Source organism: Lampetra planeri, chromosome 1 (assembly GCF_965212315.1).
Source record: "Lampetra planeri chromosome 1, kcLamPlan1.2.h2, whole genome shotgun sequence".
NCBI classification, from domain to species: Eukaryota; Metazoa; Chordata; class Hyperoartia; order Petromyzontiformes; family Petromyzontidae; genus Lampetra; species Lampetra planeri.
In genome coordinates this window covers 26,341,055-26,367,851 of record NC_136107.1, presented here as the reverse complement: position 1 = coordinate 26,367,851, position 26,797 = coordinate 26,341,055, and the positions used below count along the sequence as shown (strand labels likewise).

Here is a 26,797-nt window from a genome sequence, read left to right as displayed (position 1 = left end):
GGGTGCGAATTTAGAGTCCGCATGTGTGTCGCCTGGTCAAGCCACAGTCATCGATTTGTAAAAAATGTTTTATTATGTTTAACTTCTTTTAAAACGTGCCATCGTCCATTGAGATGCAGCAGCATTGTGATCTTACCGTGGGTACATAGACGTGGTAAAAAAGAATGATATATTTTAAATAATTTAATTAGCACACGCCACTGCGTATGCTTTTCGCGGTATTAACATCCGTCGTGTTTTCGGGTTGTTACCGCGCGCTGTCCGACGTTTCGCTCCCGCGTGCCACGAGCTCGGTCAGGAACCGCGCCGGGCAGCTCGCCGTCGATCACGAAAACTGGGAGAAGGTATGCGGCACGATGAATACGCGACAGTCGCACTCTCGCGGACCACGGGGGGGGAAAGGCCACGCACGTGCACGAACTAACAAATGAGAGAGCGAGCGGAGGACGCGTCCCGGTCGGCAAGCTCGCGGACGAGTCTCGGTCCCGCCCACCGGGTGACGTCACAGTGGGGAGTTGTCACCTAACGAGCGTGATGGACGGAGACCCCTTCATGCGACCGTCAGGGGGGGGGGAGGGGTTGGGGGTCGCTTTCTCGCAGGCAGTGGCGCGCTATAAACGTGGTCGGATCGCTCCTTTCGCCTCCGTCGTGGGCCGTGACTCGCCGCCAATCCCGGGGGAGGGGTGGGGAGGGTCCGCGCTGACGACGCAGCCTGGTAGACTCCTCCGGGGTAGACGTCGATTTCCACGTCCCCCCCCCCCCCCAAGCAGCGTGGTAGCCGTTAAATGCACGCCAGCAGGGGTGGCAGCGGTGCGGCGTGGTGCGGTCCCCCTCATTGCGTGTCCGCGCCTTTGCCGTTGCTGGTGTCTTCGGGAGTCGGAGGCTCTGGGCAGTCGCACGAGTGCTCCCGGAGCTGGTGCAGCTCCTCCCAGCGGCGCCGGTTCGCCACGATGCCGTCCAGCATCGGCCGCAGCCGGGAGCTCATCCTCACCAGCGTCTGTGGTGGCGGGGGAGGGTTGGGTGGGGGGGGAATCGATGGGGGGGGGGGGGGGGCCACAGAAGGGAGCAGTTGGCACAAATCTGTCACCAATTCCTAACGAGTGTAACGGAAGAGGAACTACCCAGCACCTTACCATCAGGGGGCGTCGCATTCTCGCAAGGGTGGTGGGTAATTGTCAGGCGTAATACGCTGCCACCACTGCAGGAAAATGTGTACCTCCATGCAGGGCCCAACAGGGGGCAATAGCGGGTCCGGTCTGTACTAAGTAGGACTCGTGGGTCAGGCAATCTGGGGGGCGGTTAGGAACCGGAGGGGGACACCCCAGGCCCCCAGTGGGGGCTGGGGGGATTGCGCAACAATCTAGGTCCCTCCAGAAGGTTCCAGAGAGTGGGTGTGGCCAGGGGCGGAGTGACTCTTGGAGCCCCATAAAAGCCGGACCCCAGAGCAGCTCGGGCAGTCAGCGTCAAGCCGAAGACCCAAGAGCTCGCCTGAAAATAGGACCCTGGACCCCAAGCTCTGCCATCCTTCTAAGGGCTGGAGCTCAGTGAGGCCAGTGGTCAGAAGGCTAGGACCCTGAGGATCCCTGGACACAACGTCCTTATCAGGGCCGGTTCTGAGTGGGCCAGTGGTCGGGACCCGAGAACCTTGGCAGGGTCGGGTCAGCCTCCCCTAGGTCCCGTTAGCTGGAGGGCTAAGAGTAGGTGGTCCCAGTGGCTAGGACACGTTCGCCCGGAGGCGATACCTCCTTAGGTCGTTGGGTAGAAGGGGCCATTACCCCTTCGTGTTAGGGACCTCATATGCTATTGTTATTGCTAAATAAATGTGTTGCGTCCTAAGAAGACTCCGTCTCCATATAACCCACTACACAAGTGTAGGGGTGTTAGAGAGAGAGAGCCGTTATGCATGGCAGCTTATGGGAAACAAACACAGTGGGCGGGGCTACGTAAGTGCACGGGGGGGGGTGCTATCAACGACGTCCGCACCAGGCAGCCCGGGGCCCCACCCCTCAGCGGGGGTTGAGTATAAAGGGGGATGTGTCAGAGGGCTCGGGGCAGAATGTTAAAGCTAAACCAGTGAAGACCGAAGATCGTCTAGCTAGAGCCCTGGACTCCCCTGGGACGCCGCCCTTGTCAGGGCCGCGCAGGACCGAGCCAGCGGCGTGGTCCCGACAACCAGAGCTAGTGCTCTGGGACTCCGGGTACCGTAGCCCGACTTACCAGTGTCGGGCCAGACAGCCTCCCCTAGCCCGTTAGTGGAGGACTAGGAGGTAGGTCAGAGATAGCTAGCAGTGTATTCCCAGCTAGCCGGGTGATGGGGCCGATACCCCCTCCAGTATTGTATGTCCGCGGTTGTGACAACTGTTGCGGAATAAATACGTGTGCCTCAACCCCGGGTGTCCAAGAGTCCTCAACGGTATTACACAAGCATTGGCGCACGCTAAGTCGGTGTCTGTTCATGTCACCGTTATAAGCCATGGTCTAGCCACTGCTGGACGATTTCATGGCTCCATCTCCAATTACATCGCTCCATCTCCGATCGAATTGCCTCCATCTCTGATTGAATCGCTCCGTCTCTATGGCGTGGACATCTCCTCCCTCGTGCGCTTTGGTCGTTATCTCTCAAAAATCCCAGCCTGACGACACAATATACTGTGCGGTGTGTATCTTTAAACCTTCTGCCATAACCCCCATGGGAGTGGGGGAGGTGGAGCCTGTCTCTGTAGAATCAAGTCTGAATGTCTGCCTGCTCAGGCGGGTCTGATGATGCGCTTCTGTGCATCGTGCGCGCTTTCAGATGCGCTTCTCCGGCCGTCTGGGATACTCTTCCAATATTAGGAAGCCACTGGAACGACGCGACTTTTAAATTATCTAGATTGACGAACTCATTTCCTTAGAACTTATTTTCGTGTTTAGTTTGTTGTCCTTCCCCCTCGCCTCCGATGAGTGTTGAGCGTAGTACATCGCATCTCGCCCAACTTTATCACTACGTTGTCTACGGGGGAAATAGTTTTCGTGGAACGCCTTTTTCGCTTGCCGCGGCACTTCTCAGTAACGAATCTCCCGCGTTCAACAAAGACTTACTTGTACATTAATTAACGTTGCTGCGTTGCCCTCCCCTCGCCCACCCCTTGCTGGCCAACACGAAGCCCTGCAGCTGTCATGGGCACAGCGGTGGCGCCATTAGGAACACTATCCGGGCTAAAAAAGTATCTGCTTAGTTTTCCGAGAAGTGATGGAATCGGGCGGCGCACTCCGGGACGATGCTGCCTGCAGGCTATTCAGAGTGGCCCTGAAGAGAGCCGAAGGCAAACGCTCGCGAATGCGATGCGTGTGATTAGCATGTCGCATAATGCACGCAAGCCACATGTTCTACGTTGCTTCATTAAACCGCGCGTACATTGCCGCTGTTTTGATACTGTTGCCTCCCTATGCGCGCTCTCAACCCACTCGCCAAAGTTTTCCTCCAGTAAATTCAAGTGTGCGTACGCAATTACTGAGCCAAAAAGTGAATATTTATAATTTGAACAAAGCATAAAATGTTCAACTTGAAACGTGATTTCAGCTTGGTGGAATTAGTTTTTTTTGTATCCACTCACATTTAAATAGATGCGTTTAGATTGTTTGGCTGCTACACATTTCCACATAATAAGCAATTTCGTTGTCGCCAGGTTGCTTTTGAAAAATACGTCATTATCTCAATGGGGGTTTATCTGGTAGGATGGGGATGGTTTAGTTGTGTTTGTATGTGTGTTGGTGATTTGTTCACCTCTCTTGTACTTTGCACTCCAATCATGTTTTTGCATTGTTTGTTGTTGTAACGTTCTTACCTGCCCCGACTGGACATCTGTGAAAAAGAGCTTCATAGCTCATCAGATTCCTCCAGTGTTAATAATCTCTCTCTCTTGCTGTTTATCAATTTCTCTCTATCTCTGTCTCTGTCCATTCTGAATGGTCTCACAAGCCTTATCGCTGCTGCTGCCGTTGCTGCTTTCGCCTCGCTGGCCAATGGTGGCGGCTATTGGGGTAGAGAACTCACGACGAGATAAATGATCCAGCAGTAAAGTCCCCCCCCCCCCGCGGCGAATCTCGTGGCGTCAGCAAAAAAAAAGCGAGCTGCCCCAACTGAGAAGCGCTCGCGGGACACCGCTGCGCCCGGGAGGAGCGGAGGTGCTGAGCCGCGTCGAGTTAACCCCACTGCATTTGCACGTAGTGTACGTACGTACGTTGAACTTCTTTCGCACTCTACGTGGCCAACCGGAGGGTGCGAAGTTTGCATGCCCCCCCACCACCACCATCCCCACACTCCGCTACTGCTGTGCCAGCTCAATCCCACCGTGGATGAGAGCCACTGGCCGTTGCTGCTGCTGCTTGCGACGTATCGGGGAGCCGAGCCGTGCCCCACCATGCGCTGTGAGCCGACATGAGCACGGCGCGATGAGTCCCCGCGCTGTGCTCGCATTATGCCGGCCGTGCCTCGTCAAAACGGCTCTCGCTTGAATTTGTATAGTTTTTTTGTTTCTGACACGCACGCAGTCTAAGTAGTACCACCTACTGCTGTATTCTCAGCCGTGACTACGAACTCCCAGCCATTTTAATGAGGGCGAAGTTACATTTCGCAGCTTGTCGCAAAACGAGCCCCCCCCCCCACCGCAGTGAATACGGCCGGCGCAGCTCCTCTGCCACAGGGCCCAAGCAGCACCAGCAGAGCGGTACTCATCAGGGTTAGCTCGGCCCTCTTGAGCCAATGAGAGAGTGTGCCCATGCGAATGATATAATAGAAAGCAATGTATTCGTTCACTCGTTAATGCCTCTCTGAGTTACGAGGTCCCTTTTTTCAAGAGGGCTCTGCCTGGGATGTTTTGCCAAAAGTTAATGCATTCACGATTTGTGTCTGCTGGTGGAAATTGGCCTGGGTGGGTGGGTGGGTGGATTGGTGGGTGGTTGGGTGGGTTAGTGGGTGGGTGGGTGGGTTGGTGGTGGATGGGTGGGTGGTGGATGGGTGGGTGGTGGATGGGTGGGTGGTTGGGTGGGTGGGTGGTTGGGTGGGTGCGTGGCGAGCGAGTCCTCCCATTGCGGCAAAGAGTGGAAGTTCACGCTCGCATATGTAAACAATAATGCTCACTCACAGCAGCATTAACAAATAATGGAACGTGGGGGGTGGGTGTCTTTAATGAAGGTGCATTGGATGCGTGTAAATCGCACGCAACTTGCCCATTTTGCACGAAAATGTTCGCGCGGTTCGTTGATAGGGAAACCGATGACAAATGCCGCGCACTTCATACGCTCGTAAATTGCAATGTACGGTGCGTGTCGTTATAAGGACGATAATAATAATGATGTTGAAGGGAAACCGGTTGTTATTGTGAAAGCACTCCTTGGTACAAATAAATAAAAGGAATAGTAATTTTAAACAAAAAAAAAGTTTAATGATAAGAAATTGCCCTATGCAAAGCCGCAGCGTTTTGATTCCAGCATCAAAATGTGGTGCGAGCGCTAACGCAGTGCTCACGTCAATGAGGTCCTGGTAGACGGTGCGAATTAATAAATTATTATTTTCGCAAGCCAAGACCCGTTTTACACGCTCGCGTGAAACGGTGAGGTTGGGGTGCCGGGGTGTTGGGCTGAGTGTGAGTATGAGCACATGCGTGGATACATATATACGGGTAACGAAGATAAATATCCCCCGTATAGCTTTAACAGACCGTTGGGGCAAGTGGTGTTAGCGAGCACATATGAAGGCCGGCACGGCACACCGAGGGGGTGGGTGGCCAGCACCACGCCCGGGCACCTTTGTTTCCCCAGTGGCTATGTTTACACACCGCACCAGGTACTCATTTACAGGTTGAGTCGACCTAGGGGAGGCCCAGGACCGATTCAGATAATCGTCACTGGTTTTGGCCGTGCATTACGACTGCAGGCATTGTGGTCTATGTGTAATGTAGTAACTCGGCGGGAGACGACTTCACGGGTAACACACTCTTTATTTTATCAAACTCGTTTACAGGTGACTAACACCTACTTTGTATCTCGGGTGACAAACACCCACTTAGCTATCTCGGGTGACAAACACCCACTTAGTATCTCGGGTGACAAACACCCACTTAGCTACTTGGCGACTAACGCCCACTGAGCTACTCGGATGACCAACATCCACTTAGTATCTCGGGTGACAAACACCCACTTAGCTACTCGGCGACTAACGCCCACTGAGCTACTCGGATGACCAACATCCACTTAGCTACTCGGCGACTAACGCCACTGAGCTACTCGGGACACTCCCTGCCCGGGGTGTCCGTCTTGACTGTGGGTCCCCAGCCCGACCCACGTGGGCGTCGGACCCTGGGTCCCACAGTCTCGCCTCCGAGCCACACAGGGCCCCGGTCCCCACAAGGACGGCGGGACTAGGGGTCTCGGGGCACTAGGTCTTCAGCTCCGTCTTCGGGTCTTCAACTGGGTAACTCTCCCCGAGTGCTCCCGCGCGTCCCCCTTTATACCCCACCTGCGGACGTCGCTGCGAGCACCCACTTATTCGACCAATCGCCGGGCGCTGGCTACGATCCTCTTTTCCCACATCTCATCGTGCCTCACCACCCACGCCGCGCCGCCCCGTCATCTGTCACTCCCGGCGCGCGCGTCCACACCACGCCCACAACGCGTGCCCAACCCCGCACCCCGCGCCGCCCCGTGATCCATCACTGTCACAGTCGGCGCACGTCAATACCACCACTACATCACCCCCTACCACATAGCTCGCAGCCGACCCGGCTGCTATAAAAATATACCAACCGCCCTGTGTGCCCCGTAACACAACACAACAACAAGAACAACAACTAACTTAACAACACAACACGACGCGAACACTACCATCCGCAACCCTCAACCAATGCCACCGCGACAATAGAACAATATATACAAACCGGCGAGTGACAATAGCAATGTATATGCAAAAAGGAAAATAAATGGAATTTTTTTTTTTTTTCTTTCGACTCGTGCAGTGTCCCCTTCTTCTTCCGAGCGTCCCTACAACGGGACAGTACCCCGGCAGAGGGGAACACCGGGCGAGCTCGGTGTAGAGAAAAAACGTCTTCATGAAAATTGTTGAGACCTAGCCCGAGTCCGCCTTGCCGGTCCGTCGTACGGCACCAGACGCGGTTGAACGTCCGGTGGTGCCGGCGGTTCAGGAAGACATCGGCCAGGCAACGAGGACCCGTGCGTGCCCCGGGGTTCAGGCTCTCGACGGTCAGCAGCCGTCAAGCCCGAGGCACCTGGGGGTGGGTCAGGTGGAGACACGTGAGGATCAGCCTGCGACACCTCCCTCCCCGAGTCGACGGTCACATCACACGCCCGGTCGTCACGGCACAGAACGGGGTCACACGGTGCCGCATAGGGCTTCAGTCGGGAGGGGTGCACGTACCAACGGCGTTTCCCCCATTTAATCTGTATACTCTGGGGTCGTGCAACCCGCACAATTTCCACCGGTCCCCTCCAAGGTCTCAACAACTTGGGGGACGTAGCCAACGGTGCATGTGGACAATGCAGCCAGGCCTTATCGCCTGGTTTCCAATCATGCGTATGCACCCTCCGCTCATGCAATTTCTCGTTCGCAATTTGCCGCGACCGCGAATTCAACCTTGCCGCCTCCCGCGCTTCAGTCAATTTGGCGATATTAAATTTGATGTGGTCTGCCAATTTAGATTTTGCACGTGGCTGGGAAATCCCCAGTTGGACGTCCATGGCCGGATCGGCCTCCCGCCCATACATAAGAAAAAATGGGGAAAACCCCGTCGCCGCATGAGGGGCCATTCGATAGGCCGCGAGTACCCCCGGCACCTGTAAGTCCCAATCAACCTGATCGTCGCAGACCTGTTGGCACAACATAGACGCAATCGTCCTGTTCAGACGCTCAACCATCCCGTCAGTCTGCGGGTGGTAGGGGGAAGTACGCACTTTCTTTGTACCCAACAGGTCGCACACCTCGCGCAACAAAACGCTCGAAAAATTCTTTCCTTGATCCGTCAGCAAGCGTTCGGGGGCGCCCTTGTCCAACACATAACCCTGGACAAAGGCGTCCGCCACCGCCGCAGCCGACTGGTTGGCGAGCGGCCATGCCATAGGCCATCGGGTGAAGTATTCCACGCCAACCAGCAGGAACCTATCTCCCCTTGGTGTAGCCGGAAAGGGCCCCAAGATGTCCAACGCTACCAATTCGTTTATACGCGAAACCTGAATGGATTGCAGCGGTGGATTAGCTGCCAATGGTGGCGGTTTCCTTTTGGCGCACCCTACGCATCCCTTAAGAATATTCGCCACGTCGTTACCCATCCCCGGCCAATAATAGTCTCGCTGGATTAGGGCGAGCGTTTTGTGAAAACCCAGATGCATGAGCCGTTCGTGAGCTGCCAGAACAACCCTACCCCGCATAGCAACAGGCACAACGAGCACGTGACGCCGGGACATGTTGTCCCACTTCATCAAAAGGCCCTGTCTGCACACCCAGGAACCGACCCGCGCCTTCCCTTCTTCGGGAGCGCCGACTTTCCGACGTAGCGTAAGTAGGGAGCTGTCGGACATCTGGAGGCGGCCCCACTCAATGAGGGGCAACGACAACAGCGAATCCCTCCCCGTGGGGGCGTCCTCTCCCGGGGTGTCAGTGGCGGCGAGCGCAACTCCCGGGGTGCCGGCGACCGGGGGTTTGCACCGCGCCGATCCCAACAAACATGTGCAGTCCGTGCACGGCGGCAACCGCGACAAGGCGTCCGCATTTGAGTGTCGCAACCCCTTGCGGTAAATCGTCGTGAATTGGTAGTCTTGAAGGACCTCCAACCATCGGGACAATTGGCCCGATGGCTGTGCCACGCGCATAGCGTATTGTAGAGCCGCATGGTCCGTCCGGACCGTAAAATGACGGCCGTAAAGATACGGCCTGAATTGCTGTGTAAAAAACACAATGGCTAACAATTCACGACGAGTTACGCAATAGCGTTGTTCGGCGGGGGAAAGAACCCTACTACCGTAGGCGACCACCCGTTCAACCCCCCCGACCACCTGTGAGAGCACCCCCCCGATACCCGTATTGCTGGCGTCCGTGTCAAGCAAAAACGGTTGTGTGAAATCGGGGTAACACAAGGGGGGAGCCTGCACCAAGGCGTCACGGAGGGAGCAGAACGCAGCCTCCTCTTCCGCCCCCCAGTGAAACCTCACACCCTTAGCCGTCAAAGCGTGCAGGGGCCTGGCTATGGTGGCAAATTGCTTGACAAAACGACGGTAATAGGAGGCGAAACCAATGAAACTACGAACCTCCGTGACCGAGGTTGGCGTTGGCCATGAGCTGACGCAATGCGTCTTAGCAGGGTCCGTCGAGATCCCTGAACGACTCACGATATGGCCCAAATACCTGACCGATTCCCGAAGCAGAAAACATTTAGCCGGTTTAAATTTAAGCTTAGTGGAACGCATCCTGAGGAACACCGCTCTCAGTCGCTGGAGGTGCTCCTCGAAAGTCCGACTAAAGACGATGATATCGTCGAGATAAATCAAACAGGTATCCCATTGGAGGCCTGACAAAACCAATTCCATGAGTCTCTGGAACGTGGCGGGAGCGGAATGTAAGCCCATGGGCAAACGGTTGAATTCAAATAGGCCCCCAGGTGTCCGGAAAGCAGTTTTAGGTTTTGACTCGTTATCGAGTGGCAATTGCCAAAATCCAGAAAGCAGATCGAGTGTGGAAAAAAACTGCGCTCCCGCCAAGGCATCCAGCGACTCATCCATCCTGGGGAGCGGATACGCATCCGCCATCGAGATTTTGTTTAAGCGGCGGAAATCGACACAAAACCGCAAGGACCCGTCCTGTTTCTTTACTAGGACAATAGGTGCACCCCACGGACTAGAAGAGGGCGAAATGATATCGGCCGCCAACATATCATTAACCGCCGATTGCACATGTTCCTTCTCGGCTGGGCTGAGCCGGAAGGGATTCTGACGAATAGGGGCCGCGTCCCCTGTAGCTATGTGGTGGCGCAACAGGTCAGTGCAGCCGATATCGTACTTATGTTTGCTGAACACGTCAGCAAACTCGATTAGCAAACCCCTCAATGCTCCCAATTGCACCCCGGACAAGTTAGCAGAACCGGCACACAGCGAGTCCAACCACTCAGTCCCCTCATCACTTTGAGGATGCGACTTAACAGTGAAATCTGCTTGAGCCACGAGCCGTTCCTCAACGGGTAGCGGCGCGGCGTGAGCCAGCACCGTTCCCTGCGCAATTACGGCCGGCCGCGACCCCGTATTCAGGACCATTACGAACGGCTCACTGTCCCCTCTCACCATGGTTTGAGCAACCGCTAAGTCGAGGCCCTTACTGGCTCTGTTTGACGGCCCCAACAGCACCCCCTGTGCCTCCGCACCCACCTCGAGTGGCTTCCTGAACCGAAGGGGTACTAACATTTGCGATCCCGGGGGCACCCGTACAGTGTGAGTCGCCAGCGCCTGCACCGTCGCACAAACCGTGCGCACTTTGGTAGGGCTCGACAAGAACGCAACCCTCCGACCTGACGGAAGCTCTATGCAGGCCTGATCTATAAGAATTTTGATGGGCATTTTGGACAAAAAGTCCGTACCTAGCAAACAGGGAACGGCCAGCGATGATGATACAAAAATAGGGCCCGCCAATTTAATGTCACCAATGCAAATAGTCGCCCGAATCTGGCCGATGATCCCCAGGGATCCCCCATTCGCCGCATAAAATGGCACGTCTACTGGCAGAAGGGGTCTACTTTGGACGGGAAGAATGTTATAAATAAGGTCCGAGATGATGGTGGCCGACGCACCCGTGTCAACAAGCACCCGGACCTCAACCCCGTCAATGAACCCCGTTACCACGGACGACCCGGCCGACGCAGCCACGATCCTGTGGGCCAATTCGGACCACTCGACTGCTTGCGGGCCGCGTACGGACCCCCCTCGCCGAATTGAACCCCCGGCACCCAGCCGCGAACCCCCCACCGCGAAGCGGCGACCCGAATGTGCCGTGTTTGTGGACCGAACGTGTGAGGTGCCGCGACTTGCCGGGTTTTGTTGGGATGACTTGTGGCCCTGGTCGTCGTCCCGACGTGGTCCTGTGGCGCGCTGACGCGGGGCCCGGCACCCGGCTGCGACGTGACCCCGAAGGCCGCAGTTGTAGCAGACGACGGACGTCGTAGGTTTCGGTTGCTCCAGCTTGCGGGGCGAACGTGTGGGCGAACGACCTCCCGTTCTCCACTCCCCCGGACGCGATGCAGCGAAGGCCTGCTCCTGCACCGCAGCTGGCTGAGGTTCGGCGATCGTGGCGGCCAGTGCCGCGTTCCCCGCCCATTTGCAGACGACCCCCGGCTTGCGTTTTAGGACCTCGTACGCGTGAATGCTCGTGGCGATCGCCAGGGAGCAGATATCCATCTCGTCCGCCACGTTGATGGGGACCCCCAACTCGTGGGCCAACACCAGCAGCTGCTCCGTCACCATGGCGTCCTTCCCCTCCTTATCCATGCGGGGAAAAGCTGCGTCTGCCAAGGCGAGTAGTGCCGTGCGGTAGGCGAGCGTCGTTTCTCCAGCCACCTTCCGCCGATCGTAGAACTGGTGGCGACACGTGGAGGGCGGCCCGAACACCTTCGCCATCAGGTGTAGTGCGGCCTGGAGCGTAGAGCGGGACGACCTTGCAGCAGATGTGAAGGCTGCAAGCGCGTCGTCGTCAAGCATCGCTGGCAACGCACGCAGGGCAGTGGTGTCGGACCACCCCGACATCTCCTGATGAGCGAGGAACCTTCGTTGGAAGGCTCCCCAGTCGCCCCCATCCGCCTTGAACGCCGACAGCGCGGGCAATCTTTGCTGGAGGACCCGATCGTCGTCGACGTCGGAGAGATTTTCCCGCGCTCCGCTGTAGTTGTGTAAAATGTCGGCTCGGTTGTCAGGCGCAAAATGGAGGGCTCCGGCGCGCGCTGATGACGTGGGCTGCGCTGCGCGGAGGTGTCCGGCCACGTGGCGTCCGTCTTTCCCGCCAATCGGTGGCGGCCCCCCAAAAACGGCGGCAACTTCCAGACTTTTGGCGCGAAGCGCCTTTTGGCGGGAATCCTCCACCGTCGCTTCCTCCACGACCCCCGCAGCCGTTTTTCCGCTCGCCGGAACGGAGATGTCGGCCAAGACAGCGGCGGCGGCGAGTAGCAACTCCGCCAACCGGGCGTGCGCGTCCTGGAGGCTGGTGTCGGAGGCAAGCGGAGCGTCGGCCATCACCGCGAAGTGCTGCATCGGCGGCAACTCCTCGTCCTCTACTCCCGAGGTCGGTGTCCCCGGTACGCCGTCGTCGTCCCGACCTCGCTCGTGGGTACGGGTAGTCTTCCTCGTGTCCATACTCCTTGAAGACAGGTTTACTTCTGACGCCAGTTGTAATGTAGTAACTCGGCGGGAGACGACTTCACGGGTAACACACTCTTTATTTTATCAAACTCGTTTACAGGTGACTAACACCTACTTTGTATCTCGGGTGACAAACACCCACTTAGCTATCTCGGGTGACAAACACCCACTTAGTATCTCGGGTGACAAACACCCACTTAGCTACTTGGCGACTAACGCCCACTGAGCTACTCGGATGACCAACATCCACTTAGTATCTCGGGTGACAAACACCCACTTAGCTACTCGGCGACTAACGCCCACTGAGCTACTCGGATGACCAACATCCACTTAGCTACTCGGCGACTAACGCCACTGAGCTACTCGGGACACTCCCTGCCCGGGGTGTCCGTCTTGACTGTGGGTCCCCAGCCCGACCCACGTGGGCGTCGGACCCTGGGTCCCACAGTCTCGCCTCCGAGCCACACAGGGCCCCGGTCCCCACAAGGACGGCGGGACTAGGGGTCTCGGGGCACTAGGTCTTCAGCTCCGTCTTCGGGTCTTCAACTGGGTAACTCTCCCCGAGTGCTCCCGCGCGTCCCCCTTTATACCCCACCTGCGGACGTCGCTGCGAGCACCCACTTATTCGACCAATCGCCGGGCGCTGGCTACGATCCTCTTTTCCCACATCTCATCGTGCCTCACCACCCACGCCGCGCCGCCCCGTCATCTGTCACTCCCGGCGCGCGCGTCCACACCACGCCCACAACGCGTGCCCAACCCCGCACCCCGCGCCGCCCCGTGATCCATCACTGTCACAGTCGGCGCACGTCAATACCACCACTACATCTGCAAACATGACTCCTTGTAAAAAAAGCTGTCAGTTTTGTCACCAGATGAAAGGGTAAAACACCAATTATCTAGTGTCAGGGTCGCTACTCTGCTGTATTGAAGTTATCTGTAATAAATACGTGTTGCCTCAAGTCAACCCTCTCGGTCGTCATAAAGGCCACTACATATGTACAAACATATACATTTCCCTTTGCCGCAATGAAAACTAAACACAACGTTCTCCTGAAAAATTGGATACCCGCCGCATCAAGGGTGAGCAAAGCAATGCCACCCATGCCGGGCACTGTGCACAGCGGTGGCAAACGGCTCACCTTCTCTGGCTCCGGTGAAACCGTCCGTGCGTGCAATGCGATTCGGCATTCATGCATGGCTCTATGTTGAACTTATTTCGCACCGTATGTAGCCAACCATGCTAATCGGCTAAGCACACACGTATCCGTGATCATGTGTGTCGGTATATACACAGCGTGTGAGAATCCGCTCTAAATTATACTATATTAACCAAAACTATGTTTTACTTTACCAGATATACAGCTCTTTTTCAGAAGCCACCTGGCCATCACAAATGATAGCTCAACGAAGTGGCTTCTCATCATGTGGACATTTTATATCAGCCAAATAATTCCAAACGATTGACCTTTATTCTAAACGTGGAGGGGAAAAATAACCCGGACAAAATAAGTGTGGAAGTGTGGCACTCCTGGATAAATGCAGAAATAATAACTTATATAATAATAAAATAAGTGAGAGACAGACAGACGGATGACAGGGCCGGTGCACGTTCGGGATCTTGCCTGGTAGAGGGGTAGACAAATGCTATCGATCCACTCGAGCTGAAGCCCTGGCAGCTCGTCCTTACGGTTTCGATCAAAGATCGCCTGCGCACGGCCGACGACACAAGGTGGGGGGCGGGTGGGGGTGCGGCAAGTTTCACTCTCAACGCACGGGGACTGCCAAGTAGCGCAATGCTGTGCGAGAACAGCATCCGCAGTTCGGAAAAGCTGCACGAGCCCGTTGACGACGTCAGAGTAGGTGGATCACGGAGAGACGGCATTAAGAGAAGAGCCGGGTGGTTTGCGACGCGGCCGCTTTCTCTGCCCTGGCAGCTCCCCACCGTCTCCGGACCCGCCAACCGCTCTCGACCCTCAACGCTTTGTCGTGAACCACTGTGCTCTGGCATCATCAGATCGTTTCGAAATTCAGAATCAGAATCAAAATATTTATTTATACTGGAGGAATCTGACCCTACCGGACAAAGCCCACTGAGGTAATAACAAATTGGCCCATCATCATTTGGACATTTCTAGCAGAAAAATTAGCGAAATAGTCTAAAAGACATGTTTCAAGATCGTACAGAGTTTGCAACAGTTCCGTGGACGAACTGCCCATGGCCCCAGCGCACCGCAGCTACAGGAACCTCACTGCTCTACCCACGGCACGCACTCTGCCCTCTCAAAGGATTGCAGTGACCGCCGTACCCCCCTCCCCGCCACAATGAACCGCCAACTCACGCCCTGTGGACCAGATCTCCTGGGAGAAGCGGCGGAGGAAGTCGAGTCGCGGTGCGAGGAATAATTTAATTGCCGTCGTCGCTTCAGCCAGCCGCTCCAAGCCGCTGTCGATTCCACCCCCACCCACCCCCCCTATCCCCACCAGTCGATGTGTGTGTGTCTTTTTTGCCCGGGCAACGCCAGATGTCTGTGTGTACGTCGATGTGTGTGTGTGTAAGTCCAAGTGTGTGTGTCAGTCGCTGTGTGTGTGTTAGTCGATGTGTGTGTGTGTGTGTTAGTCGATGTGTGTGCATGGCTCCATGTGAGTGTGTAAGTCACTGTGTGTGTGTGTCCATGTGTATCAGTCGATGTGTGTGTGTACGGCGATGTGTATGTGTGAGTCCATATGTGTGTGTGTTAGTCCATATGTGTGTGTAAGTCTAGATGTGTGTAAGTCAATGTGTATGTGTGAGTCCCTATGTGTATGTGAGTGTAGGCCAATATGTGTGTTAGTCTATATATGTGTGTGTGAGTCCATGTGTGTGTGTCTCTTAGTCGATATGTGTGTGTGTAAGTCCATATGTGTGCTTAGGTCGATGTGTGTGTGAGAGTCTACGTATGTGTGTGTGTGTGTGTGAGTCGCTGTATGTGTGTACGTCGATTTGTGTGTGTAACTCCATGTGTGTGTATCTAAAGTCGATGTGTTTGTGTGTGTGGGTCAATGTCTGTGTGTGTAGGTCGATGTGTGTGTCTGTCTTTTTCGCCCGGGCAACGTCGGGTACTTACCGCTAGTATCTTAACTAAAAAAGTCATTTTTTGTCTGTCTGTCTGCGCACGCGCGCTTGCGAGGGATTTGGCTCGCGAACCGTGGGGTTTACGTAAAAACTTAAATATAAAAAGAAATAGCTAGGCACCACGCCGTAAGCCCCGTGCTTGGCATAGGCTATTCCTTTTCCACGTCCGTCACCTTTAAATTAGTTAAAATAGCGTTTTTGTGCGATTTCTCTTTATTTATTTATTTCCCTGCCCCGCTCAAGCTGCACGGGGGTTGCCCCTGGCAACGCACGCACGTCATTGGTGGAGGGTGGGGGGATTTTTCCTTCGCATTCAAAATGTAAAAAAAATACATGCAACGCTGAGGTAAATTCATCAAAGTGTCATGTCCTCTTCTCTCCCCCCCCCCCACCCCAATGTATGCACTTACTACTATAGGGTCGGTCGATACTAATATTATAGCGCTTAGATAGTATTATTGTAGCGCAGGCGGGGGGATGGTGGGGGGCGGGGGTAGCGGCCCAGCCCCCAGCCTCGGCTGGCTGGGCAATCTAGGCGAGGCCGGGGGCTCTGCACGGGACTAGGCCTCACCACGGCACTCTGTCAGGTGAGTACTTTGTGCTATAGAGTCGACATATACTGCTATAGAGTCAGCATGTACTACTGTAGTGATAGCAGGTACCACCACAGTCAGTATGTACTGCTGTAATCATACAGGTACCACCACAGTTGGTATGCACTGTTGTAATGAAACTAGGTACCACCACAGTATGCACTGCTGTAATCATAGCAGGTCCCCACCACACTCAGCATGCACTGCTCTAATCATAGCAGGTACCACCACAGTCAGTATGCACTGCTGTAGTGAAAGCAGGTACCACCAAAGTCGGTATACACTGCTGTAGTGTTAGCAGGAACCACCACAGTCGGTATGCAATGCTGTAGTTAAAGCAGGTACCACCACCGTCAGTATGCACTGCTGTAGAGAAAACAGGTACCACCACAGTCGGTATGCACTGCTGTAGTGATAGCAGATACTGCTATCGAGTTGGTAGATACTGCTATACAGAGTTAGTAGATACTAAAACAGTCAGTATATACCACTACGGTCAGTAAATACCACAATAGTCAGTAGATACTGCTATACAGTCAGTAGATACTACTACGGTCAGTAGCTACTGTTATAGAGTCAGTAGATACTACTATACAGTCAGTAGATACTACTACGGTCAGTAGCTACTGCTATAGAGTCAGGAAATACTACTATAGAGTCAGTAGAGACTGCTATAGAGTTAGTAGATACTACTATAGTCAGTGGATACTACTATAGAGTCAGCAGATACTACTGTAGGGCCGGTAGATACTACTATGGTCAGTAGTTACTAGTCAGTAAATACTACTAAATAGTCAGTAGCGACTACTGGCTCAGTAGATACTACTGTACAGTCAGTAGATACAACTACAGAGTCAATAGATACTACTTACTCTGTTTTATGTTGGGTGTGTAGGTATATATACCTACGCGGGGGTAAAGATATTTTTTTAGGGGGGGGGTCGACAATTTTCGGAAACCTTTTAAATCAACTATTTACCCCCCACTTTCTTGTGCAAGCCTCTTATAATTTTGTTGTTGGAGAAATGGACAAACGGCCCATCGGGCTTTCACAATACCTTAGTATCTGTGTATGTGTAATAAAATACTCTGTTAGGCACTGCTGGTCTCCGTTGGTCTTTTATTCAAGTTCTTTCTCCGCACCCCGCTGGTCTCCTCTGCGGACCAGCGTCGTCTCGCGCGCGCCCCGCGCGCGCTACCTCCTCAGCTCCTCCACTCTTCCTCACACCCCGCTGGTCCTGACAAGGGACCAGCATCTCCTCTCGCGTACCGCGCACGCTCCTCTCGCGTGCCGCGCACGCTCCTCCGTTAGCTCCTCCTCGCGAGCGCCCTGCATGCGCTCTCCCGTCAGCTCCTTCTCGTGCGCGCCCCGCACGCGCTCTCCCGTCAGTCGCTTCGCTCCTTCCCGCTCCTCCCCGCTCCGCACACCGCTGGCCGACGGTGTGCCGAAGCCCCATCAGCCACGTGGCTGATGGCGCGGCGGCCACCCAACGTGGTCCCGCTTCTTCACTCCAACAACTGACCCCGATCCCTTCCGGGCTTCCACCTATATCTTCTTTCCCACGTGACCCTGACTCCTCCCCTCCCGGATCGTCAGATCCGGCCTTCCCATACTGGGCTCCGCCCCCCAATACCCCGGGCCGTGTGATTAGGCCAGAGCCCAGCAGCAACCCCATTTACGCTCACATTACATATGTATATGTCAGGTTTTTAAGAGAAGATTTGAAATATATTTTTTGCCTGGTTAACGCCGGGTACTTCCCGCTAGTCTAACCTATAAACCAACTCATGTACGAACTCACGCGCCTTTCGTGGAGGGGACGGCCCATGCCAAGTCGCACGCCTTCGGTGGGAGTGAGGGGGACATTTTCTTTTGCGTTAAAAATGCTTCAAAAATAAACTAAACGCTGAGCTTGAATCTTCACTGTGTGATGTCCCCCCCACCCCGATGCGTGCAGTTACTCATATATACAGTCGCTAGATGCTACCACTATAGGCCAGCCTGCCAAGGTGCCACCTCGGCCAGCTGAACAATCTAGACGAGGCCGGAGGCTCTGCACGGGACTAGGCCTCACCACGCCACTCTCTCAAATGCGTATTTTGTGCTATAGAGTCGATAAATACTGCTATAGAGTCAGTATGTACTACTGTAGTGATAGCAGGTACCACCACAGTTGGTATGCACTGCTGTAATCATAGCAGGTACCACCACAGTTGGTATGCACTGCTGTAATCATAGCAGGTACCACCACAGTCAGTAAGCACTGTTGTTAGATTTTTAAGAGTAGTTTTGAAATATTTTTTTGGCCAGGCAACGCCGGGTATATAAGCTAGTATTATATATTTTATATATACATATGTAGACAGTGCCTCTCATTCCACAATCACAAACTGCGCTGCCGCCGGTGTAGTCGATCTTCTTCTTTGGTACGGCTGATGTAGCTGCAAAGCAACAACTACAATTTCACATTCAGGTGGTCAAGCCAGATAGCCGTTGTGAGGAATAGCGGAGGGTACTGCTGTGATGTCTCCTTCGTATGTGTAGCGATACACTCTGAGACACTAGGAATAGGAGGCACTCTGTTTATTATGGCTTTCATAGGGTACAAGGGGTAACTACACTTTAGTCAGGATAGCTAACAGACTGCCTGACTGACAATGCCGAGAATGTGAAGACGGTGATGAAGACTCCAGCAGACCGACGGGATTCCACTCCAAACAACAGCCCCGACCTTCGCTTGGGTCCCCTTTTATCCTCCTGGCATGGCCTCGCTCCGCCCCCGGCCACGCCCCCTTTCTGGAACCTACTACTGAGTTCCCGGGCTCACCTCATGTGCCCCCTTTATCAAATTTGCCCTACATCCCTCTCTCTGCTTATCACGTGACCTGTTGACAGAGAGGGCTGCTGCAACCGCAGATCCCTTTCTCTGCCAGCAACCAGCGCTATTATTCATAGTGACCCATTCCATGTCACTACATATGTGTGGATCGGGCATTGCATTGTTGTGCGTTGTCCGGTCTGTTCTGGATGACCACAGTCGCACACTACTGGACAGTTTAAAATTTTTGTGCAACTCGGGTGAAGTGTGACTCGAAGCGGATGGAAAGCGGCCACTGTTGAAACCGCAAACTCACAGTGCGCAGACTTCCCTTGGTTCGGAGTCGCGGGAGACCGCGGACAACTGGGAAGGCAGCCGATGCAGAAACCGGAGCTGCCAACGATTGCCCAAGCTCTGTGGCCCAATATGGGTTTTTTTGGTCAACTCCATTAATAAGTGATTATACACTGCGGAACACTGCTGCTGAATTGAATTCAGTTTCTTTTAGTTTTTTTTGGGGCATAATTCTTAAATAATAACCTGCAAAGATGTCAGGGACGAACATTGCTCTTAGCCTAACCTCCGCCACTGATGTTTTTATTTTGTACAAAGCATATTTAGAGGATTTATTTTCAATAAAGGCAGTAATACAATGGCATTTCACGGGGAAAATGTATTTAATTTGTTCAGGGCCTGCTAGCTGCAACCACGGCATCAAGTTATCCTCCTGGGTTTCTGATTGCATAGCTATACGCAAAATAGGTGACCTTGGTGCATTCTCCTGCAGTAATAAAAGAGCAGCCCCCTGCACATAAAACCCACACTTCTATACGTTCCTGGTATATTGCCTCTTTGTCTCCCCCTTTCTGGCCAATAATATGAAATCGGAAACATAAAGGGACACAGTTTTTTGTTAAATCTTAATTTTAGAACTTTCGTGACTGCAGGAATTATTTGGTTCTTTCGGTTAAGTCACGTCTAAAGATAAAATAATAAATTAAATTAAATAATAGAATACGACGTTTCGATTGCAACACAAGCAATCATCATCAGGTATAATGAAATAGCGACATAAAATCTAACCAGAAAAACTATAGACAGACATATTAGCAGACAGATATCACCAAGATACATAGCGGGAGCAACACAGGTAACAGAGAGGGGTGATCGTCTCTGTGGGGTGGCCTTAAATAGACAGAGGGGGGGGGGGGGGTGGAGGCAGAGAGAAGGAAGGGGGGTTAGAGAAAAAATTAGCATATCAATGAGTGGTCAACAGACGTGGTGCTGCACAGCAAGTAAGCCTGAAAATCAGAAGGACACACTAAAATTAAATAACCTAGTAAAATATCGAAATGTAATGTAATACAACACAGAGGGTCGGTCAACACACAATTAACGCATAGCCTGGTTGATTACGTATTTCAAAGATTGCTAAGTTAGAATTTAAGTGTGAACATTCTAAAGAGGACACAGGCAGAGAAAACAAGTCGCCAGAGAGAGGGAAAAAAGATTTGTTTTCTCTGCCTGTGTCCTCTTTAGAATGTTCACACTTAAATTCTAACTTAGCAATCTTTGAAATACGTAATCAACCAGGCTATGCGTTAATTGTGTGTTGACCGACCCTCTGTGTTGCATTACATTACATTTCGATATTTTACTAGGTTATTTAATTTTAGTGTGTCCTCCTGATTTTCAGGCTTACTTGCCGTGCAGCACCACGTCTGTTGACCACTCATTGATATGCTAATTTTTTCTCTAACCCCCCTTCCTTCTCTCTGCCTCCGCCCCCCCCCCCTCTGTCTATTTAAGGCCACCCCACAGAGACGATCACCCCTCTCTGTTACCTGTGTTGCTCCCGCTATGTATCTTGGTGATATCTGTCTGCTAATATGTCTGTCTATAGTTTTTCTGGTTAAATTTTATGTCGCTATTTCATTATACCTGATGATGATTGCTTGTGTTGCAATCGAAACGTCGTATTCTATTATTTAATTTAATTTATTATTTTATCTTTAGACGTGACTTAACCGAAAGAACCAAATAATAGTTTTTTGTTACCAACAAAGCATCCGAAGAGGAAATGAATGAGTGAATGAGTGAACGAGAGGTGTCGCGACCGCCCCCCCAGACGTAGAGGCGGCGTGTGCTGACAATCCTTCCGCCAACATGAGCAGAGCCGCGTCGCGTTTGCTGAGCGCAACGCGGAGAAAAAGAGAAGCAGTAGTTCTGAAACTAAACTTAAGCAATTTTTTTCAATTTTTCAGAAGTGACCTGGCTATCACAAATGATGGCTCAACTTTACTGGAGGGGCGCCACGGAAGAATATCGCATCACAAAACGTGTGTTGGATCTGAAAAAATGAGACGGAAAATACCGCGCGAGCGCTTTGTGAAGATTGCCTCCTCATTGCAACAAACCAGTGCGGCCGTGCGATCAGAGGCATGACAAAGCAGCCTCTCGTGGCACCAAGTAAATCGATGGTACGCACGTACGCGGCGAGCGAGATGCGGCAACCCGAGCCGAGCTCTCACCGCGGGCGTGAGCTTCAGCTCCGATCGCTCGCGGTCGCCCTGCTCAAAAAACTCGCTGGTCACCAGCTCGGCCACCTGCACGCGAACGGAGACACGGCCCGACACGCGGGCGATGTTTAGACATGGCACCAGGTTTTCATTTCTGGCTGAGCCGACCTAGGGGGAGTCCCAGGACTGATTAAGATGGCTGTGAGCGAGAACCGATCCCAAGTCGCCAGGTTCGCAGCGCACCGTGCTAACCATCACACCACCGCTCCCCATATATATGCAAAGACAAAGATCCCTTGCATAGCTTTTAACAGACTGTTGGGGCGAGTACTGTAAGCGAGCACCTATGAAGGCCGGCACGGAACATGAGGGGGTGGGTGGCCAACACCACGCCCGACCGCATTTGTATCTTCAGTGGCGATGTTTACACATCGCACTAGGCACTCATTTGAGGCTGAGTCGACCTAGGGGAGGCCCATGATTGGTTCAGATAATCGTCACTGGTGTTGGCCGTGAGCGGAAATCAAACTCGGCTCACCGGGTTCGTAGTGCAGTGTACTAACCGCTACACGTCTGCTCCCCACTGTGCATATATATGCACACACATACACATACATTTCTGTCCTGGCAAACCTGGTAAGTCTCCACAATGCATTACAAGCCCCGAATGTGTAACAATTATAATAAGTAATCCACCGCTAAAGATAACGCGTTTGTCTCTTTGTAGTTCTCCCATTTTCTGGTATCATGAGATGCCCTTTTCTCTCTTCCCACGATGCATCCCGGTGATTAGAGGGGGGTGGGGGTCAACCCTGCTAACGTGTGTAAACCCTCACTAGCGGAGTCAGCCAAACGTCCCAATGTAGGACTCCAGAGCTCGCAGAATTATTGGTGCTGGGCTCTGGCTGCCTTGCCCCACTGGTCTGTGGTTTCCCGCGCCTCCGGAACGAATCTCTCCCTCGCCCTGAGAGCGAGCGAAAGACTGTCGCTGTTGCACGGTTCCCCACGACATCATTTCACGACGTCGCTTGCTTTCCGAGCAATGGCCGGGATCGAGCGGAAAGACCGAGGTGCGCGGCCCTTGCCTTCCTCGAGATGTCCCAGGGCTTGGTGACGGCACCCAGGTCGCACGCCGTCATCAGCATTGACCTGCGGGGATTGCAGCACCACGACCTCGGCGTCACACAGGCGTGCGGGCTGCGAACGTTCACACAACGCCCCATGACCGCAGGCAGCGGCCGACAGCGGTTAGCTCCAACTCATCGCCTTAACTGACGAGCAATTCACTCCGATGGATGGAGCGGCGGCTACAGGTTATTCAGAAATACCCGTGGGTTTTACGCAGGGGCGGATGGGTGGGCTAAGGCTGGTGGGGTGAGGGGGGGGTCTCCCAAACAACGCAGACGTTGGATTTATGAGTTGGCCGACGATCGAGATTCAAGATCCTTAACTAAAGCGGCCCTAACATTTCAGATCCAAAATTACGCAGGTGAATAAAAAATAATTAATAATATAAACGCCCAACTTTATCTGTGATGAATATGATGAACGCTGCACTTCCCGTCGTTTTCATGCAGGGGGCGCTGCAAACCTACGCGCCCCGTGCATGAACGACGGAGGCACAGGGACAGATGTTCGATTACGATGGAATCGATCTGCAGATGGCGGTCTTCTCGCACGGCCAGCTCAATGTCGCCTTATCTCGATCCCACAATCCCAAACAGGTGAAAGTCCGCATCGAACCGAACCCCCAGCAAGGACATCTACTTAACGACGAGAGATAATTCACGCAAAATGTCGTTTTCAATTAAGTCTTTCAGATGTAAAATTATATTTATATATAAACAACTTTCTCTGTCTATGATGAATATGATGAACGCTCGAGAGAGAGAGAGAGAACGAGGCGATTCGGTGTTGATTCCCAGAATCGACTTGGCCCCCACCGACACGACTTTGCCATTTGTTTTGTGACGACGACAATTTCCCCTACTCCCCGCATACGCTATCACAATCAACAAGTCGCAGGGACAGACATTCCATTACGTTGGTAAGCGCACAACTTTATCTATCTTTCTATGATGAATACTAGGTTGTTGGGGGGCGACGCAGGCGCCCCCCAAAACCTGCTATTGTTTTACCCATCATATAATTGTTTACACAGAAGAGCCTTGCTTTGTATCAAGACTCTTTTTTTGTTTTTCTTCCAGAGGGTCCTTGTTAGGTTTTCGGAGTCGGGGTTGACGATCGCTACTCCGCATTTCCCAATTTAGTAACTCGTGTAAACTCTTCAACTTTGGTAAATGTTGGATCGATGACACCGGCACACAACGGCCCTTTCGATGGGGATGTCATCCATGGGACCTTTAGCATTCACCACGAACCGCAATACTCTTGCATCTTTACGGTTACTACAACACCCGCGCATATGAACCAATTTTAAGGTTAATTTTATCCCGCGAAGAAATAAAGATCAATCTTTCGAGCTGACATTGCCTCTTGAAAAGTTACAGAGCAGTAATGCATAATTTATTGGAAATTACTATAATGTATGTGTGTGCGCGTGTGTGTGTGTGCATGCGTTCGCGTATGTGCGTGTGTATTAGCCGTAGCTTTATTTCTGGTTTCTGATGAGGGATGCAAAATTTATATGAACAAAAATAAGCCGCGCTCGCTCACCCTGGCTCCACGTACCTTAGCATCTCTCTTTGGTCCCGTGCGTTCCAGTCATGCGTTCCCATGGACACCAGCTCAAAGAACTTGGTCCTCTGCCTGGTGGGAACAATCGCAGTAAACACAAGGGCCCTCAGATATGAAAATAACATCGAAGGAATCTCGAAGAAACGACAACGCTCGCTGATAGGCGAGCGTGTAGGCATGGTGCTGGCCACCCACCCCCTCATGTACTGTGCCGGCCTTCATAGTTGCTCACTAACAGTAACTGCCCCAACAGTCGGTTAAGGTTACACAGGGGATCTTTTGTCTTTGTCCTGTAGAATTAATCATCGGGGGTGGGGGATGCGCTTGCCCAATACTCGTCGCCCGGCAACATTCGGCCTTCACGTGGCCCACTCTGTTAAGTCGACCGTCGATCTCCCAGTCTCGAGAGCGACAACTACAACACGAGTCACTTTCAACGGCCCTCTTCAGGGCCAACCAAGGGCGCGTCAGATATGCCCTGGGACAAGGATCCTCCAAACTGGACATTGAGGGACTCTCCAGAGCGAGTATCCTGCCATCGTAATGATTGCACGGTTGTCTTCACCATCTGAATGCAGGGGCGGTTTCTTCATTAGGGCGATTGGGCGACGCACCACCAATGTCATTCAACCACAGAGTCACGCTAGCCGTCACTGTGCCTTTGGATATAGTCCAATCAGCGTCATGTCACGTTCTGTGGAGTACCGCCTCTTTTTGGGAGATTTCACTCCGGCTGAGAATCGCCCCGAGTGGCCCCATAGACTTACATTCAAAGATGTTTTTTTTCGAACGGGGGGGCGCTGCAATGCATTCTCTATGGCTTCCGGGAGGGCTCGCACTAACGTGCTTACGTCATCATACGTAAGCACGTTTCATCCAACAATATAATTTGTCGCCACCTAGTGGAATCTTTAATAAAATAAACTTGAGTGGATTGTATTAATAGTGAGTATAGAAACAAACAAGATGTATTGTAAGAGTCACTTTATTTTTCATTAATATTAAAGAAGTGAAGTTGCCTTTACATGCTTAAGCTGTTAATTTATCCATTGCATGGGTGGACCTTATCCTTATCAATCATCCAGACATTTGCCCCCCCTGAGAGATTTTGCAGGAGCCGCCACTGTCTGAATGTGAAAATGTAGCTGTTGCTTTGCATCTACATCAGCCGTACAAAAGATTCGGCCCTGCCCTTTGCTTGCATGTGTCCACGTGTGTGCTTGCAATGCGTGTGTCCGTGTGTGTTTGCACATGCGTATGTGTTTGCATCCGTCTGTGTGTCCGCGTGCGTTTGCACCGTGCGCACGTTACCGGAAATAAAGCATGAGGTCCGTGGCTAGGATCGCTTGCTTGAGCAGCTGCATCATGCTGGCGTACTCGCGCGAAGAGAGGTTGCCGAATATGTTCTGGCCCTGCGGGAGAAGCGAGTGAGATATTGCGGGAAGACGAATGGACCCATTGGAGTAGCAGCAGCGGCAGAAGCAGCAGTGGATGCAGCAGAAGCAGCTTCAGAATCAGTAGAAGCAGCGGAAGCATGAGAAGCAATAAATGTATGTATATTGATGTTCTTTCGCACCGTACACAGCTAACCGTGCAAATCGGAGGTACGGGGGAAGGACAACAAACTAAACTGCAGCAGATGCAGAAGAAGCAGAATCAGCAGAAGCAAAAGCAGGATAAGCAGCAGCAGATGCAGTTGATGCAGTAGCAGGAGTAGATGCAGCAGGAGCAGAATCCAGTAGAAGCAGCGGAAGCAGGAGAAGCAGTAGATGCAGCATATGCAGAAGCAGGAGAAGCAGCAGAATCAATATATGTAGCAGCAGGAGGAAATGCAGCAGGTGCCGGAGCAACAGAATCAGTGCCGGCATGCCCACAAGGCTCCCTAAGCATTAATCCATTCATTCGTTTCGACTAGTAGAGCCATCGTTTATACTGGTAGGAACCTCCTGGTTACACCAGCCCACAGGGGATTATTGTGTCCGTCCGTCGTGCATCAAAAAATGGAAGGGGTGGGGCTGGGTGGAGAGGGGAGGGTGGGGAGGGGCTGGGTGGTGAGGGTGGGGCTGGGTGGGGAGGGGCTGGTCACCCGTTGGTGCCCTTATAAAACTCAACGTTTAACCTACTCACGCCGGCTTGTGCCTGCCCTCACAATCGGCCATATTTGCGGAATACACCACGCCGCCGTTGACCCTGGCCATTGACCGAGCAACCCAACGTTCCTACCAGCTCCCTCCGCAGGAATGTGTTTTATGAGCGGCCGATGTCCCATCCCAGGCTCGCCGCATGCAGCTGACACACTGCACCATGGGGACCTTTCTCCTACTTTGCCCCTGGCTGCCACGGTGGCGAGATGTTAACTACCTCGTCTGGCATACAGGAGGTCGCGGGTTCGATCCCGACCCTGACGCCTTTATATTTGGAGTTCGCGTGTCTTTCTCCCTGTGATCGCGTAGATTGTTTTTCTCCGGGTTCTCCGTTTTTTCCCTCAACATTTAGAAACATGCGTTTAGAAGATTTTGCCGCGATAAACTTCTACGTGATAAGGCGCTTCGTTGAGCCATCATTCGTGGCCAGGTCACTTTTGAAAAACGAGATGGATAGCTCAGTGGGCCGTGAACCGGATTCAAGAAAATTGTCAGATCGTGTCTGCTGCCCCGAATTGACTTCTCT

The 26,797-nt window shown here is 52.9% G+C and overlaps 1 protein-coding gene across 1 annotated transcript in view; it reads right to left on the bottom strand.

The window, feature by feature from the left end:
- Positions 1–756: 756 nt before the first annotated feature.
- The window catches only part of PDE11A (phosphodiesterase 11A), a 94,794-nt gene continuing 68,753 nt past the window's right edge, over positions 757–26,797 (bottom strand). The window contains exons 15-20 of the mRNA XM_078597654.1: positions 25,439–25,539; positions 24,122–24,199; positions 22,516–22,579; positions 21,443–21,517; positions 14,010–14,093; positions 757–997 (exon numbers count right to left, since the gene is read on the bottom strand). Coding sequence (XP_078453780.1) covers positions 833–997; positions 14,010–14,093; positions 21,443–21,517; positions 22,516–22,579; positions 24,122–24,199; positions 25,439–25,539 — 567 coding nt within the window. The 3' untranslated portion in view covers positions 757–832. The remainder of the gene's footprint in view (positions 998–14,009; positions 14,094–21,442; positions 21,518–22,515; positions 22,580–24,121; positions 24,200–25,438; positions 25,540–26,797) is intronic.